Raw genomic sequence first — 14690 nt, 5'->3', positions numbered from 1 at the left:
TTTAGGAGTCTGTCCAGTAGTGGGCAGTGTCACAGCTATGAAATCAAACACAACATTTGAGCCAGTTTGAAATTGCCTTAGGCTAGCACTAGTTACACGTAACAACAGCTGATGCGAACAAAATGGGAACAAAGACATGTCTCATTACGAATAAATCATCCTCCATGCAACAAAGTATCCCAGAAACAACAGAAATCCACAGACGTTGAGATTCAAATAATCTAATATTTTCCCCCCAATAGTAACACGTCCCAAAAAATGACGCAGATCATGTCATTTAACAGGTGAATTTAGAAAAAGCACATTGACCAGCAGGCAGATGGAATAGTAGAGGCTAGCCTTAAAGCAATTCCTTGTAGCAACAAGACATAATGTAAGCCAATTCATGACGTCATGATGTTCATACGGTAGGTCTCAAAATGAGAGTAAGCAATATGTGTGCAAACAGAAAGCATCAATATCAATAAAGGTATAAGCAAATACAAAGCCTCTCTCGCCTCCCACAGGCCATTATCAATAATCCATCACATAGAATCAATCCAAACAGTACTGCCAACATGCCATAAACAAACAGCATCAAAATGGTCCAACGTTCAACACAGAACATGTGTAAAAACCTTAAAAAAGCATTTACCACCCAACCGAATAGACAGAACACGAATAGACACACATGGCCTAACAAGAAAACAAATTCATCAGGCAACATAAGCTACTGCACAGATAGTATATACAAACTGAGCTCCTCCATACTTTTAAGTTCTTCTTTCTTAAGTGTGCTTTTTCTACAAGCCTGAAATTACATCTGAGACAAAACAAATGCCGACCATGCTTACAGAGCTGACAGATGTCACAATATCGGACAAAAGCCAAACAAATATTATACTCATTACCTTCACCTCCAACTTTGAGCTCTTGTGAATCTTTCTGGATCTCCTGTTTGAGGAGCTGCTCTTTAGGAGTCTGTCCAGTAGTTGGCAGTGTCACAGCTATGAAATCAAACACAACATTTGAGCCAGTTTGAAATTGCCTTAGGCTAGCACTAGTTACACGTAACAACAGCTGATGCGAACAAAATGGGAACAAAGACATGTCTCATTACGAATAAATCATCCTCCATGCAACAAAGTATCCCAGAAACAACAGAAATCCACAGATGTTGAGATTCAAATAATCTAATATTTTCCCCCCAATAGTAACACGTCCCAAAAATGACGCAGATCATGTCATTTAACAGGTGAATTTAGAAAGATGAAATAGTAGAGGCTAGCCTTAAAGCAATTCCTTGTAGCAACAAGACATAATGTAAGCCAATTCATGACGTCATGATGTTCATACGGTAGGTCTCAAAATGAGAGTAAGCAATATGTGTGCAAACAGAAAGCATCAATATCAATAAAGGTATAAGCAAATACAAAGCCTCTCTCGCCTCCCACAGGCCATTATCAATAATCCATCACATAGAATCAATCCAAACAGTACTGCCAACATGCCATAAACAAACAGCATCAAAATGGTCCAACGTTCAACACAGAACATGTGTAAAAACCTTAAAAAAGCATTTACCACCCAACCGAATGGACAGAACACGCATAGACACACATGGCCTAACAAGAAAACAAATTCATCAGGCAACATAAGCTACTGCATAGATAGTATATACAAACTGAGCTCCTCCATACTTTTAAGTTCTTCTTTCTTAAGTGTGCTTTTTCTATAAGCCTAAAATTACATTTGAAACAAAACAAATGACGACCATGCTTACAGTACTGACAGATGTCACAGTATCGGACAAAAGCCATACAAACATGAGTCTCATTACCTTCACCTCCAGCTTTGAGCACTTGTGAATCTCTCTGGATCTCCTGTTTGAGGAGCTGCTCTTTAGGAGTCTGTCCAGTAGTTGGCAGTGTCACAGCTATGAAATGAACACAACATTTGAGCCAGTTTGAAATTGTCTTAGGCTAGCACTTTGTTTAAACAGCGCAGGGAACAGGACAAACATAACAAACTTGTCTCAATACCAATATGTCAGCCTACATGCAACAAAGTATTCCAGCGACCATAGAAATCCACAGACGTTGACATTGAATGCTTTTTTCTAGGATTGCAGCAAACCCCCAAGAATGAATCAGATCACGACTTTGGACAGATGAATAAAAAAAGCCACATTTACCAGCAGGACGATATAATAGTGCAGGCTAGGTCAGGGATATGTAGGTAGAGTAAAACCATATTTAGCCTTAAAACAATTCCTTGATGCAACAAGACACAATGTTAGCCAATTCATGACGAAGACTTTCTGTCTTATAACTCCAGAGAGTAGCCAAGATACGGTGCGACAGTTTTTAAGAAAAACAAAGCAATGTGTTGCACACACTGATTAATTACAAATGCACATGGGGTACAAAAACAGGCAAAGCCCAGAATCTAGTGTGAATTACCTTCTACTGTCTCATTAATCTCTTGTCTCTTGGGCTTGTCTTGAACAGCTATGGACAAAGCTTCCGGGCCCTTGGCTGAAATACATATATAATATTGACGTATTCATGCTGCATAAAGTATCATGTCATCAACCAGTGAAACTTCAGTTATTAATACGAACACCTGAGCACAGCCTGTATAACTGCCACAAATTCAAAGGTCTTCCCAAAACACACAAATATAATGTCAAAGACAAAGAATCATGCCACAAACAAGTGTGCCCATGTAGACTCCAGCCAACGACAGGTATCATTCTCCAACCATCAAGGTGCAACCAGCACAACTTACACAAACAGGGTTATTATTTCTGCTTTAAATAAGCTGGTTATGCTACATATACTGCAATACAACACTGAAGAAATATACCCACATTAAAACTTTCGAAACACAATCCTACTATAAGACAGAAGGAACATTTGACACAGCATGAGCACATACAAGTGCAACCAGCGAGAAAAAATGAGCAAAGAATACATTGAGCATAACCTATAAAGGCCAAAAAGTACAGGACCAAATAAAGGGCAGGCCGCACATGGAAACACAAAGACCATTATCTAGATGGGCAGAGCACATAAAACTGAAAGTCAAGCCAGCACATTGCCGTCTTCCTTCTATACCTTCCGTTTTTTCTTTGGTTTGCATCTTGGATTCCAGTTTAGTAGCTGAAGGAGGAACTGACAGTTTCACAGCTGAGAGGAAACAATTCACAATGCTGTAACATACTTGATCATCTACAGTACTTCACCATCATAATTTAAAAGTAAATATCACGAAATGGCTTACAACTTTGAAATCAAAACAATTTCAGGAATAAGCGACCCCATAAAACACAGCTAAACTAAAATACAACATGAACAAAGATCAGTAGGCTTCAATAGAGACGAACAGTTTAAGGACCAGCATACACGATGATTTGTCAATATTACCACCAATAAAAACAGACACAAAGGACGCACAAAACAGCAGCAACAAGCACAGATGTCACTGTGTGACGTGAAAACAGAGGGCTCTGCTTTGGTATTGTTGAGCGTTTTCGCAGCATCATTCTTTCCTTTGCATTGTAATTGCAAGAAGTGATAAAAAAAACCTTCTAAAGAAAAGATCAAAAGTCAAACTCGGCATCACAACACAAAACACACATAGCGATCCAGGCAAAGACAAACAACCAATTTCATCCACTACATACAATGTGAGGGAAGAATCTGATGAATCTGATATTAGACCCCCAGATAGAATGCTGACATTTTGTTAGCCAGCAAACAGAAACACAACAACAATATAAAAGAGAGAGCAACAATAATTTCATAGCAAAAGCAAGTGCTTAAATACAAGTGTTTCAGGCTTATCCAAGTGTAACACACTATTTGTCCTATTAACATCAATGTTTAAAGTACTCTATGATTCAATCTGAACAATGCATCTCTTGCAGTGAAACAGATTTAAAAAAAACATGTTACACCAAAAAAGAAAAATCTTACTTACAAGACACATCTTAATATACTGTAGATGTTTGAATCATAAATCCTCCTACCCTTGATCTTGAGGCTGGCTGTGGTCTTCTGGTCTCCACACACACAGCTGTAGTCTCCACTGTCTTCTGGCACCACTTTGTTGATCAGGAGTTCGTTCACAGAGGCCTTCTGCTTCATCTGGTACTTTTCTCCAGACTTCAGGACCTGTGTTCCCTTCTTCCACTCCACTGGGACTCCAGGTTTAGAGAGCTCACAGAGCAGAACAATGTCACCCCCCTCCTCAGCCTCCTGACTCTCCAGCTTCTGTTTGAAGGTCACTGGTTGGGCTGAGCATTTATCAGTTGGTTAGCATCAGTGGCATGCCATTACATAAAGTATTAAAAAAATAAAACAATAAAAACAAATACTGAAAACAAAAAGAAAACAATGAGAAGTTGCAATTCACGACACACAGACTCAAAAGACATATGTCTAACTATGTACATACAAGAAGCCGTACAATACAGTTTTCAAAAGAATGTTCCACTGATTGAATCTTTAAAGATCCTCTTCCTACCCTTGATCTTGAGGCTGGCTGTGGTCTTCTGGTCTCCACACACACAGCTGTAGTCTCCACTGTCTTCTGGCACCACTTTGTTGATCAGAAGTTCGTTCACAGAGGCCTTCTGCTTCATCTGGTACTTTTCTCCAGTCTTCAGGACCTGTGTTCCCTTCTTCCACTCCACTGGGACTCCAGGTTTAGAGAGCTCACAGAGCAGGGTAACACTCGCACCCTCCTCAGCCTCCTGACTCTCCAGCTTCTGTTTGAAGGTCACTGGTTGGGCTGAGCATTTATCAGTTGGTTAGCAGTAAGTTGAATGCCGTGATATGAAATATAAAAAAAAAAATAATGAAACAAAAACCAACGGAGCAAAAAATAAAAAAAACTCACAAGTTGCAATTTAGAATGGCATGCAGGCTCCAAAACACATATGTCAAAATATGTACACATAAGAAGCCGTTACATACAGTTTTTAAAAAATGTTCAACCGACTGAATCTTTAAAAATCCTCTTCCTACCCTTGATCTTGAGGCTGGCTGTGGTCTTCTGGTCTTCACACACACAGCTGTAGTCTCCACTGTCTTCTGGCAGCACTTTGTTGATCAGGAGTTCGTTCACAGAGGCCTTCTGCTTCATCTGGTACTTTTCTCCAGACTTCAGGACCTGTGTTCCCTTCTTCCACTCCACTGGGACTCCAGGTTTAGAGAGCTCACAGAGCAGAACAATGTCACCCCCCTCCTCAGCCTCTTGACTCTCCAGCTTCTGTTTGAAGGTCACTGGTTGGGCTGAGCATTTATCAGTTGGTTAGCAGTAAGTTGAATGCCGTGATATGAAATATAAAAAAGAAAATAATGAAACAAAAACCAACGGAGCAAAAAATAAAAAAAACTCACAAGTTGCAATTTAGAATGGCATGCAGGCTCCAAAACACATATGTCAAAATATGTACACATAAGAAGCCGTTACATACAGTTTTTTAAAAATGTTCAACCGACTGAATCTTTAAAAATCCTCTTCCTACCCTTGATCTTGAGGCTGGCTGTGGTCTTCTGGTCTTCACACACACAGCTGTAGTCTCCACTGTCTTCTGGCACCACTTTGTTGATCAGGAGTTCGTTCACAGAGGCCTTCTGCTTCATCTGGTACTTTTCTCCAGACTTCAGGACCTGTGTTCCCTTCTTCCACTCCACTGGGACTCCAGGTTTAGAGAGCTCACAGAGCAGAACAATGTCACCACCCTCCTCAGCCTCCTGACTCTCCAGCTTCTGTTTGAAGGTCACTGGTTGGGCTGAGCATTTATCAGTTGGTTAGCATCAGTGGCATGCCATTACATAAAGTATTAAAAAGAAAACCCAATAAAAACAAATACTGAAAACAAAAAGAAAACAATGACAAGTTGCAATTCACGACACGCAGACTCAAAATACATATGTCTAACTATGTACATACAAGAAGCCCTACAATACAGTTTTCAAAAGAATGTTCCACTTATTGAATCTTTAAAGATCCTCTTCCTACCCTTGATCTTAAGGCTGGCTGTGGTCTTCTGGTCTTCACACACACAGCTGTAGTCTCCACTGTCTTCTGGCACCACTTTGTTGATCAGGAGTTCGTTCACAGAGGCCTTCTGCTTCATCTGGTACTTTTCTCCAGTCTTCAGGACCTGTGTTCCCTTCTTCCACTCCACTGGGACTCCAGGTTTAGAGAGCTCACAGAGCAGGGTAACACTAGCTCCCTCCTCAGCCTCCTGGCTCTCCAGCTTCTGTTTGAAGGTCACTATTTGGGCTGATAATTTATTAGTTGGTTAGTAGTCGGTGGCATGCCATGATATAAAATATACAAAAAACTATTCATAAAAAAAATGGTTCTTAAAAAAACAATGAACACAAAAAGCAAACATTGAATTACAAAACATGATGACATGCAGACTCCAAACATCCATCCTTTATCAACAGCTCATCCTATGCAGGGTCACGGTGGGGCTGGAGCAGATCCAAGCTAACGTAGGGAGAAGGCAGGATGAACCCCAGACAGATCACCAGGCTATCACATGGCTCACACATAGAGACAGAAAACCATTCATGCTCACATACGCACACCAATGGGCAATTTTGAGTCATCAATTAACCTAACCTGCATTTCTTTGGACTGTGTGAGGAAGAAAAACCCACGCTTGCTGTGACGCGACATTGCAAACAACTACACCACCGTGCCGCCCGACTCCAAAACAAACATGTCTAAATATGAACATTTAAAAAGCTGTTCTATACATTGAAAACATTTTTTTTACTTGAACCGACTCAATGAAAATCCTCTTCCTACCCTTGATCTTGAGGCTGGCTGTGGTCTTCTGGTCTCCACACACACAGCTGTAGTTTCCACTGTCTTCTGGCACCACTTTGTTGATCAGGAGTTCATTCACAGAGGCCTTCTGCTTCATCTGGTACTTTTCTCCAGTCTTCAGGACCTGTGTTCCCTTCTTCCACTCCACTGGGACTCCAGGTTTAGAGAGCTCACAGAGCAGAACAATGTCACCCCCCTCCTCAGCCTCCTGACTCTCCAGCTTCTGTTTGAAGGTCACTGGTTGGGCTGAGCATTTATCAGTTGGTTAGCAGTAAGTTGAATGCCGTGATATGAAATATAAAAAAAAAAATAATGAAACAAAAACCAACGGAGCAAAAAATAAAAAAAAACTCACAAGTTGCAATTTAGAATGGCATGCAGACTCCAAAACACATATGTCAAAATATGTACACATAAGAAGCCGTTACATACAGTTTTTAAAAAATGTTCAACCGACTGAATCTTTAAAAATCCTCTTCCTACCCTTGATCTTGAGGCTGGCTGTGGTCTTCTGGTCTCCACACACACAGCTGTAGTCTCCACTGTCTTCTGGCACCACTTTGTTGATCAGGAGTTCGTTCACAGAGGCCTTCTGCTTCATCTGGTACTTTTCTCCAGTCTTCAGGACCTGTGTTCCCTTCTTCCACTCCACTGGGACTCCAGGTTTAGAGAGCTCACAGAGCAGGGTAACACTAGCTCCCTCCTCAGCCTCCTGGCTCTCCAGCTTCTGTTTGAAGGTCACTATTTGGGCTGATAATTTATTAGTTGGTTAGTAGTCGGTGGCATGCCATGATATAAAATATACAAAAAACTATTCATAAAAAAAATGGTTCTTAAAAAAACAATGAACACAAAAAGCAAACATTGAATTACAAAACATGATGACAGACTCCAAACATCCATCCTTTATCAACAGCTCATCCTATGCAGGGTCACGGTGGGGCTGGAGCAGATCCAAGCTAACGTAGGGAGAAGGCAGGATGAACCCCAGACAGATCACCAGGCTATCACATGGCTCACACATAGAGACAGAAAACCATTCATGCTCACATACGCACACCAATGGGCAATTTTGAGTCATCAATTAACCTAACCTGCATTTCTTTAGACTGTGTGAGGAAGAAAAACCCACGCTTGTTGTGACGCGACATTGCAAACAACTACACCACCGTGCCGCCCGACTCCAAAACAAACATGTCTAAATATGAACATTTAAAAAGCTGTTCTATACATTGAAAACATTTTTTTTACTTGAACTGACTCAATGAAAATCCTCTTCCTACCCTTGATCTTGAGGCTGGCTGTGGTCTTCTGGTCTCCACACACACAGCTGTAGTCTCCACTGTCTTCTGGCACCACTTTGTTGATCAGGAGTTCGTTCACAGAGGCCTTCTGCTTCATCTGGTACTTTTCTCCAGTCTTCAGGACCTGTGTTCCCTTCTTCCACTCCACTGGGACTCCAGGTTTAGAGAGCTCACAGAGCAGGGTAACACTCGCACCCTCCTCAGCCTCCTGGCTCTCCAGCTTCTGTTTGAAGGTCACTGGTTGGGCTGAGCATTTATCAGTTGGTTAGCATCAGTGGCATGCCGTGAAATACAATATTTAAAAAAAACAACGAAACAAAAAACAAACACTGACAAGTTGCAATCCACAATAAAACACAGACTCCAAAACACATATGTCTAAAAATGTACATATAAGAAGCCATTCTATACAGTTTTTAAATAATGTTCCACTGATTGAATCTTTAAATATCCTCTTCCTACCCTTGATCTTGAGGCTGGCTGTGGTCTTCTGGTCTCCACACACACAGCTGTAGTCTCCACTGTCTTCTGGCAGCACTTTGTTGATCAGGAGTTCGTTCACAGAGGCCTTCTGCTTCATCTGGTACTTTTCTCCAGACTTCAGGACCTGTGTTCCCTTCTTCCACTCCACTGGGACTCCAGGTTTAGAAAGCTCACAATGCAGGGTGACACTTGCTCCCTCCTCAGCCTCCTGGCTCTCCAGCTTCTTAATGTAGGTCGGCGGCAAGGCTATACAACCAAATTTTCATTACATGTCAAAACAGGTGAAATAAAAATTCTAAAAAAGGTTTTTACAAAACATGACCAAGGCAATGAAATTAAACTCCTTTGGGAAATACAATATTCAAAATAAACTTATTGAATCCATACCATTGACTTTAACAGTTGCAGATGTCTTCTGGTCCCCGCACATGCAAGAATACTCTCCACTATCTTCAACCTCTAAACTCTTAATCTGAAGCTCACAGGAAGTCTCCTCCAGCTTCATCTCATACTTCTCTCCAGCTTTGAGAATGTCAGAGCCTTTTTTCCACTGAACGCGATCCACAGGTTTTGATAACTTGCAGCAAAGTGTCACAGTCTCCCCTTCCTTTTTCTCCTGGTTCTTGAGCTTTGCTTCAAAGGCCGGCAGGGCTAAAATAAAATGAACAATAACTTGATTATATAAAACAGGGTGTTGCAATTATTTGTTTTCTTGTTGAGTTGTTGGATGTGATGGAGGATGGAAAGGGATTAGAGGCGAAATCGATGATGTGTTGTTGTTTTCCAGTCATCCAACATTCGAGATTGGAATCCAAACATTACTCCAACAGTTGGGCTGATGTTCCTTTTGATGAAGGTTTACCTACAACAGTGCACTTTATCTAAAAACAAAATCAAAATCTCCCATAACAATGCAACAGAAAGATATCTATTTTCAAAGAAAAAAAAATCCTCTTTGCAATGCGTAGTCTTTGCATAACAAGACAATGCATTTTGGTCACTTTGTAAGAGAGTGAAGCCCGCCTACACAGCAAACAAATGCAGCAGATTCCCCTCCAAAACAATAAGCATCTTGTGGTTTTTCCACTATAACATCCAACTGGCCTTTAAAGCAAAACCAAACCAAACTATAAGCAAAGTCAACATGGCATTTATCTCATTAGGCTCAAAACCTTGCATGCAAAGAGCTCTTCAAACTAAAGTCATAAACATAATCAACTCTGCAAGATAAAAACTTACCCCAAACTTGTATACACACACACTTAGGTCCTTACCATTGACTGTCACCTTTGCCATGCTCTTGGCAGTGCCCACGTCACAAGTGTAGATATCAGTGTCTTTCTCCTCCAGGTGTTTGATGGTGAGAGTGAAGACCCCCTCCTTCTGGGACATCTCATATCGCCCTCCAGCCTTGAGCTCTGTGTGACCTTTAAGCCATATCACAGTGGATGGGGTCTGTGCAGTCTCACATTGCAAGGTCACGGAGCTCTTCTCCTCAGCTTGGCTGTCCTTAAGCGCTTTAGTGAATTTATGGATTGGCTCTTCAAAAACAAAAAAGAAGAAAGAAAATAAACCAGTTAAAAAGTATATCATAGTATAACCTATATTGAGTAAAATAAATTGTCTAACATTTTACCACAATCTTTCAAAAAGAGTTAGTTGCTTAAATGGTCTTACGCTTTTAAAGAGGAAAATTGGAAGTAGGTGAATATGGAGTTTTCAGTCTTACCCTTGATTTCCAGCTTGGCTTTGGTGGTTGCCCCTCCAACAACTTCACAACTGTACTCTCCAGAGTCTTGAGCAGAGACATTATGGATGATCAGCTTCATGACCTTATCCTCTTGGCTAATGTCATACTTCTGGCTCTTTTTGATGGCTTTGCTTTCCTTGGCCCACTTTACAGTGGAGCTAGACTGAGTTACCTCACAGGTAAATACAGCATCTTCACCTTGAACAGCACTAACATGCTGTAGTCCTTTAGACACAGATGAAGCTTTGCCTGCAAAAAAGGTATCATGACATGTTTGTTTTAATAGAATAAAAAAATGTAATTATCTAGTTTGTTTAGGCCTCTTAAATATGTTGATTACCTTCAACTGTTAATGTTGTTTTGGAGCTCAGGTCTTTGATGTTGAAGACCACCTCTCCAGCATCAGCAGGAATGACATCCTTAACGGTCAGCATGTACTTGCGTCCTTTACTGGTGACATTGAAGCGGCCTCCATTTGTGACAGTGTGGCCATTAAGAGTCCAGGAACACTCATCTGTGCTCTCACGAGATAAGATGCACTCAAAGCTACATGTCTCTCCCTCGTTCACCTCAGCTGACTTCAGCCATTTGGTAATTCCAATGCCAATCTCTAAATTTTGGACGGAGAGCACAAGTTGGTGAAGATGCAAAAAAATACCGAATGTATGAAGGCTAACAATGTAAAACTGTATATCTCAAAACAACAGTACCAACCTCTTACAGTGACCTTGGCTTTAGAAACCTCAGTTCCAAGGTCACAACTATAATCTCCAGCATCTTCTTTGGTGACGTCCTTGATGATCAGTCCCAAAGACTTGCCAGTGTGAAGGAGCTCATACTTGGACCCAGCCTTCAAGACTTTAGCTTCTTTTCTCCATGTAGGAGAAACCCTGGGCTTGGACGCCTCGCACGCTAGAGTTATCATTCCTTTCTCCTCTCCAATGACATCATCTAGAGACTTGAGGAACACAGCACGCTTCTCTGGAAAATAAAGAATGACAGAGGGATATATCATGTTTTCAACTTCGGGTGGACTGGGGTAAGCCAGACAGCATTTATTCAGAGTTCATTTTCAGAGCAAATGCAAAGCAGTTTCAAGGAACAAATGCTTTCATAAGAGTATGATCATGCATGTAGCAGCAATTCCCTACTTTAACCTGATATCCATAGAAATAAATTTTTTGTGTGCTTGCATGACAGTTCTTCAGTTCTTACCTTTAACCTTAAGTGTCACGGACTCTTTCACCTTGCGGACTTTAAAGGTGATAGTCCCCCCATCCTGAGGGGCCAAGTTCTTCAGCGTGAGCTTGTGGACCTTTCTGTCATGAGTGATGGTGTTGACTTCATTAGTGAAGAGCACCTTGTCCTTCAGAAGCCACTGCACCTCTTCATCGGCATAGTTAATCTCACATGTGAACACTGCATCGCTGTCTTCGTCAACCTCTGTGTCAGCCAAGTGCTTGGTGATCTTAATGTCCCGCACTGGACAAAAGAAACATGACAGATATAATTTGAAGACAATTCTAAAGGAAGTTCTTTACATGATGGTTTTGATAATAAAATGCACAATTGCTGTATTTAGTGTGGTATCCAAAAGTCCATTCTGTACCTTCAACAGTAAGTTTCCCTTTGGTCTCAGCAGGTCCAGACTGACAGCGGTACTCTTCACTGTCTTCCTCAGTCAACCTCTGAATGGTAAGTTGAGCCCTTGTAGCATCTTGCTTAATGTTATACTTGTCTGAAGCTGCCAGAGGTACCTGACCTTTGAACCACTTAACCTCTTTGGGTGAGGCAGAGAATTTGCAGGTGAGTATAGCAGAGCTCTTCTCCTGCGCCTTCACATCTTTGATGGGCTCTGCAATCTCAAGCGGACGCTCTAAATATGAGGAACAGTATGTGATCAGTCTCAACTGAAATATGTAGGATATATCTACCTACAACAGTAATACAAGTTAATGCCAACTGCTCTATAAACGCGATTCAACACATTTACCTTTGACTGTGAGCTGAGCTAAAGATTTGCTCTTCCCTGCTGTAAACTGCACAGGTCCGGTCATCGATGCTTTGGTCTTTTTGAAAGTGAGACGGTGCATAGTGCCCTCTTTCTCCATTTCAACATCAGCGCTCTCCTGCACAGCAACTCCGTTCAGAGTCCATATAGGAGGTTTGACCAGTTCCATACTGATTTCAACTTCAAAAACAGCAGCAAAGGGCTCTGTCACTTCTACTGAACTAAGCTCCCGCACAATGCTGATGGACTGCTCTGGAGGGGTTATGAAAAGAAAATGGTTTAGAATGAAGTCAAGGACATAGTTTCATAAAGTAAAGGTAATGTTGATTTATAGAAAAGGACCACACCAATGGTTTAGCCTTTTTAAGATGCAAATCAAATTGCATTATTGCACAATTTCATTTAAACAGGCCCTATTATGCTATTTTCCAGATGGATATTTTTATCTCAAGTTACAGTTACAACATGTTACGTGCGTTAATGCTCATAATCCGCCTTGTTTTTCTCATCCTGGCTGTCCTGCAGCACCTCTTCTCACCCTCTCTCTGAAACGCTCCGTTGTAGCACTTGCTCTTCCCTCCAGAAAGCAAAGTCTACTCTGATTGGTCCGCTAGCCCACTCTGTTGTGATTGGTTAACGTTTCACATTTCCAAAAACTCTTCAGCTCCGTCTCTCTCTTTTGTTGTTTGAGGGCCAAACTAGGCAGAAGGAGTTTTACGTCACTTCCGTAACATTATGACCTCATAAAGTTACGGAAGTGAAGGAGATAATTCAACGGAGCCGTTTCAGGAGCTCAGGAGCTTCTGAGGGGGAGGGTAACTCCTTTTAGGCGTTGACTTCAGGTTTTACACTCTACGGACCTTTTACATGTAAAAAAATATATATAACACTAAAGGAGAGGGAAAAAGTGGAAAAGCATTATAGGGCCACTTTAAGGAAAAGGCATTTCACTGTCCAGGGATCTTACTGTAATAACCTCACATAGGTTTACTCAATCAGAATGACCACCTGTGGGGGTTACTTCGATTGCAGTAGTAATACAATTTTTGTTAATTTCTTGCACACATAACATGAATAGATAGATGGATGGATGGATGGATGGATGGATGGATGGATGGATGGATTAATAGATGGATAGATAGATAAATAGATAGATAAATAGATAGATAGATAGAGATGGACAGACATATAGAGATACCTCATTGGCTAGGAGTCTGATGGCTTGTAAAATCTCTGAGTATGTACATATGAATACAATATACACTGTAAATTACAGTCGGATACATAAATGCCCTGCAATTGATAATCCTGACACTACGCTCATAATCAACCTATGTCATCTTCCATGATGTTACCTTCCACAAGTAGTTTACAGGACGTCTTGTCATCAGTGCCGTCACAGGTATAGGTGTCTTCGTCCCCAGAGTCCACATCGTTGATGATGAGTTTTCGGGAAACATCTTCACTTTTGATCTCGTATTTCTTGCCATGTTTGATCTCCATCTTGTTCTTGTACCACTTCACCATTGCGCTGGCACGTGACACTTGGCACTCAAGATGACAACGATGCTTATACATCGCTATCTTATCCCTGAGTCTCTTCACAAACTTCACAGGCAGCTCTACAGTAACAATAACACTGAATCAATGAATACTATCATGTATGCCACAAAGGAAGATTAAATGCTATTAATGCCAAAGCCCTGCCAAAGCCCTACAAAGCCCTGCCAAAGCCCTTGCCTAAGCACACTATAGGACAGGCAATGTCTTATATTGAAATATGTTGTAGCCAAAGCAAACAGAGCTAAAAAAGTACATTAATGCTTTTGATGCACTTACATCAACCGCAAACAGCAAGTCACTGACAGAAACTATGAAACGTACATATTGATGCAATTTATGGTCGACTGAGAGCAAAGTATGAAGTATAAAAAAAATTATGCCTTCTCTAATAGACCATTGCACAGACCAACATTCGATCACGACAGACAACTATGACAAAACCCCCTGAAACAAATCCTAAACCTCAGCTAAAACACCATACGAGCTGTTTCTCCTTTTGCCATCAGGCCTCAATGAGGCATAACAATGAACATGCAAATTGCAACTGGATTTTCTATTTCACCAAGGATGTCAGGATGTTGCATTGTGTTTACTCTTAACTTTAGAGTGACCTTTTTAACTAAACAAATTGAAATGTTCAGGTCAACTATCAAATCATCAAGGTTTTGTTTTTTTACATGCAGACTTCTGCAAAGCATAATGATGTGTTTACCATAGCCCAATTGTTTTTAATTTAGAATAA

The 14690-nt window shown here is 41.0% G+C and overlaps 1 protein-coding gene across 1 annotated transcript in view; it reads right to left on the bottom strand.

Annotated features, from left to right (window-relative positions):
* obscnb (obscurin, cytoskeletal calmodulin and titin-interacting RhoGEF b) overlaps positions 1 to 14690 on the bottom strand; it is a 53544-nt gene that overhangs the window by 25645 nt on the left and 13209 nt on the right. The window contains exons 24-40 of the mRNA XM_054596350.1: positions 13741 to 14007; positions 12368 to 12637; positions 11984 to 12250; positions 11590 to 11856; positions 11089 to 11355; positions 10715 to 10984; positions 10354 to 10623; positions 9899 to 10165; positions 9012 to 9275; positions 8604 to 8870; positions 8121 to 8387; positions 6817 to 7083; positions 4510 to 4776; positions 4013 to 4279; positions 3099 to 3155; positions 2442 to 2516; positions 891 to 986 (exon numbers count right to left, since the gene is read on the bottom strand). Coding sequence (XP_054452325.1) covers positions 891 to 986; positions 2442 to 2516; positions 3099 to 3155; positions 4013 to 4279; positions 4510 to 4776; positions 6817 to 7083; positions 8121 to 8387; positions 8604 to 8870; positions 9012 to 9275; positions 9899 to 10165; positions 10354 to 10623; positions 10715 to 10984; positions 11089 to 11355; positions 11590 to 11856; positions 11984 to 12250; positions 12368 to 12637; positions 13741 to 14007 — 3972 coding nt within the window. The remainder of the gene's footprint in view (positions 1 to 890; positions 987 to 2441; positions 2517 to 3098; positions 3156 to 4012; positions 4280 to 4509; positions 4777 to 6816; positions 7084 to 8120; positions 8388 to 8603; positions 8871 to 9011; positions 9276 to 9898; positions 10166 to 10353; positions 10624 to 10714; positions 10985 to 11088; positions 11356 to 11589; positions 11857 to 11983; positions 12251 to 12367; positions 12638 to 13740; positions 14008 to 14690) is intronic.

This window comes from Anoplopoma fimbria, chromosome 3 (genome assembly GCF_027596085.1).
Source record: "Anoplopoma fimbria isolate UVic2021 breed Golden Eagle Sablefish chromosome 3, Afim_UVic_2022, whole genome shotgun sequence".
NCBI classification, from domain to species: Eukaryota; Metazoa; Chordata; class Actinopteri; order Perciformes; family Anoplopomatidae; genus Anoplopoma; species Anoplopoma fimbria.
Note: the sequence above shows the minus strand (reverse complement) of the source record. Positions and strands in the feature narration are given on the sequence as shown.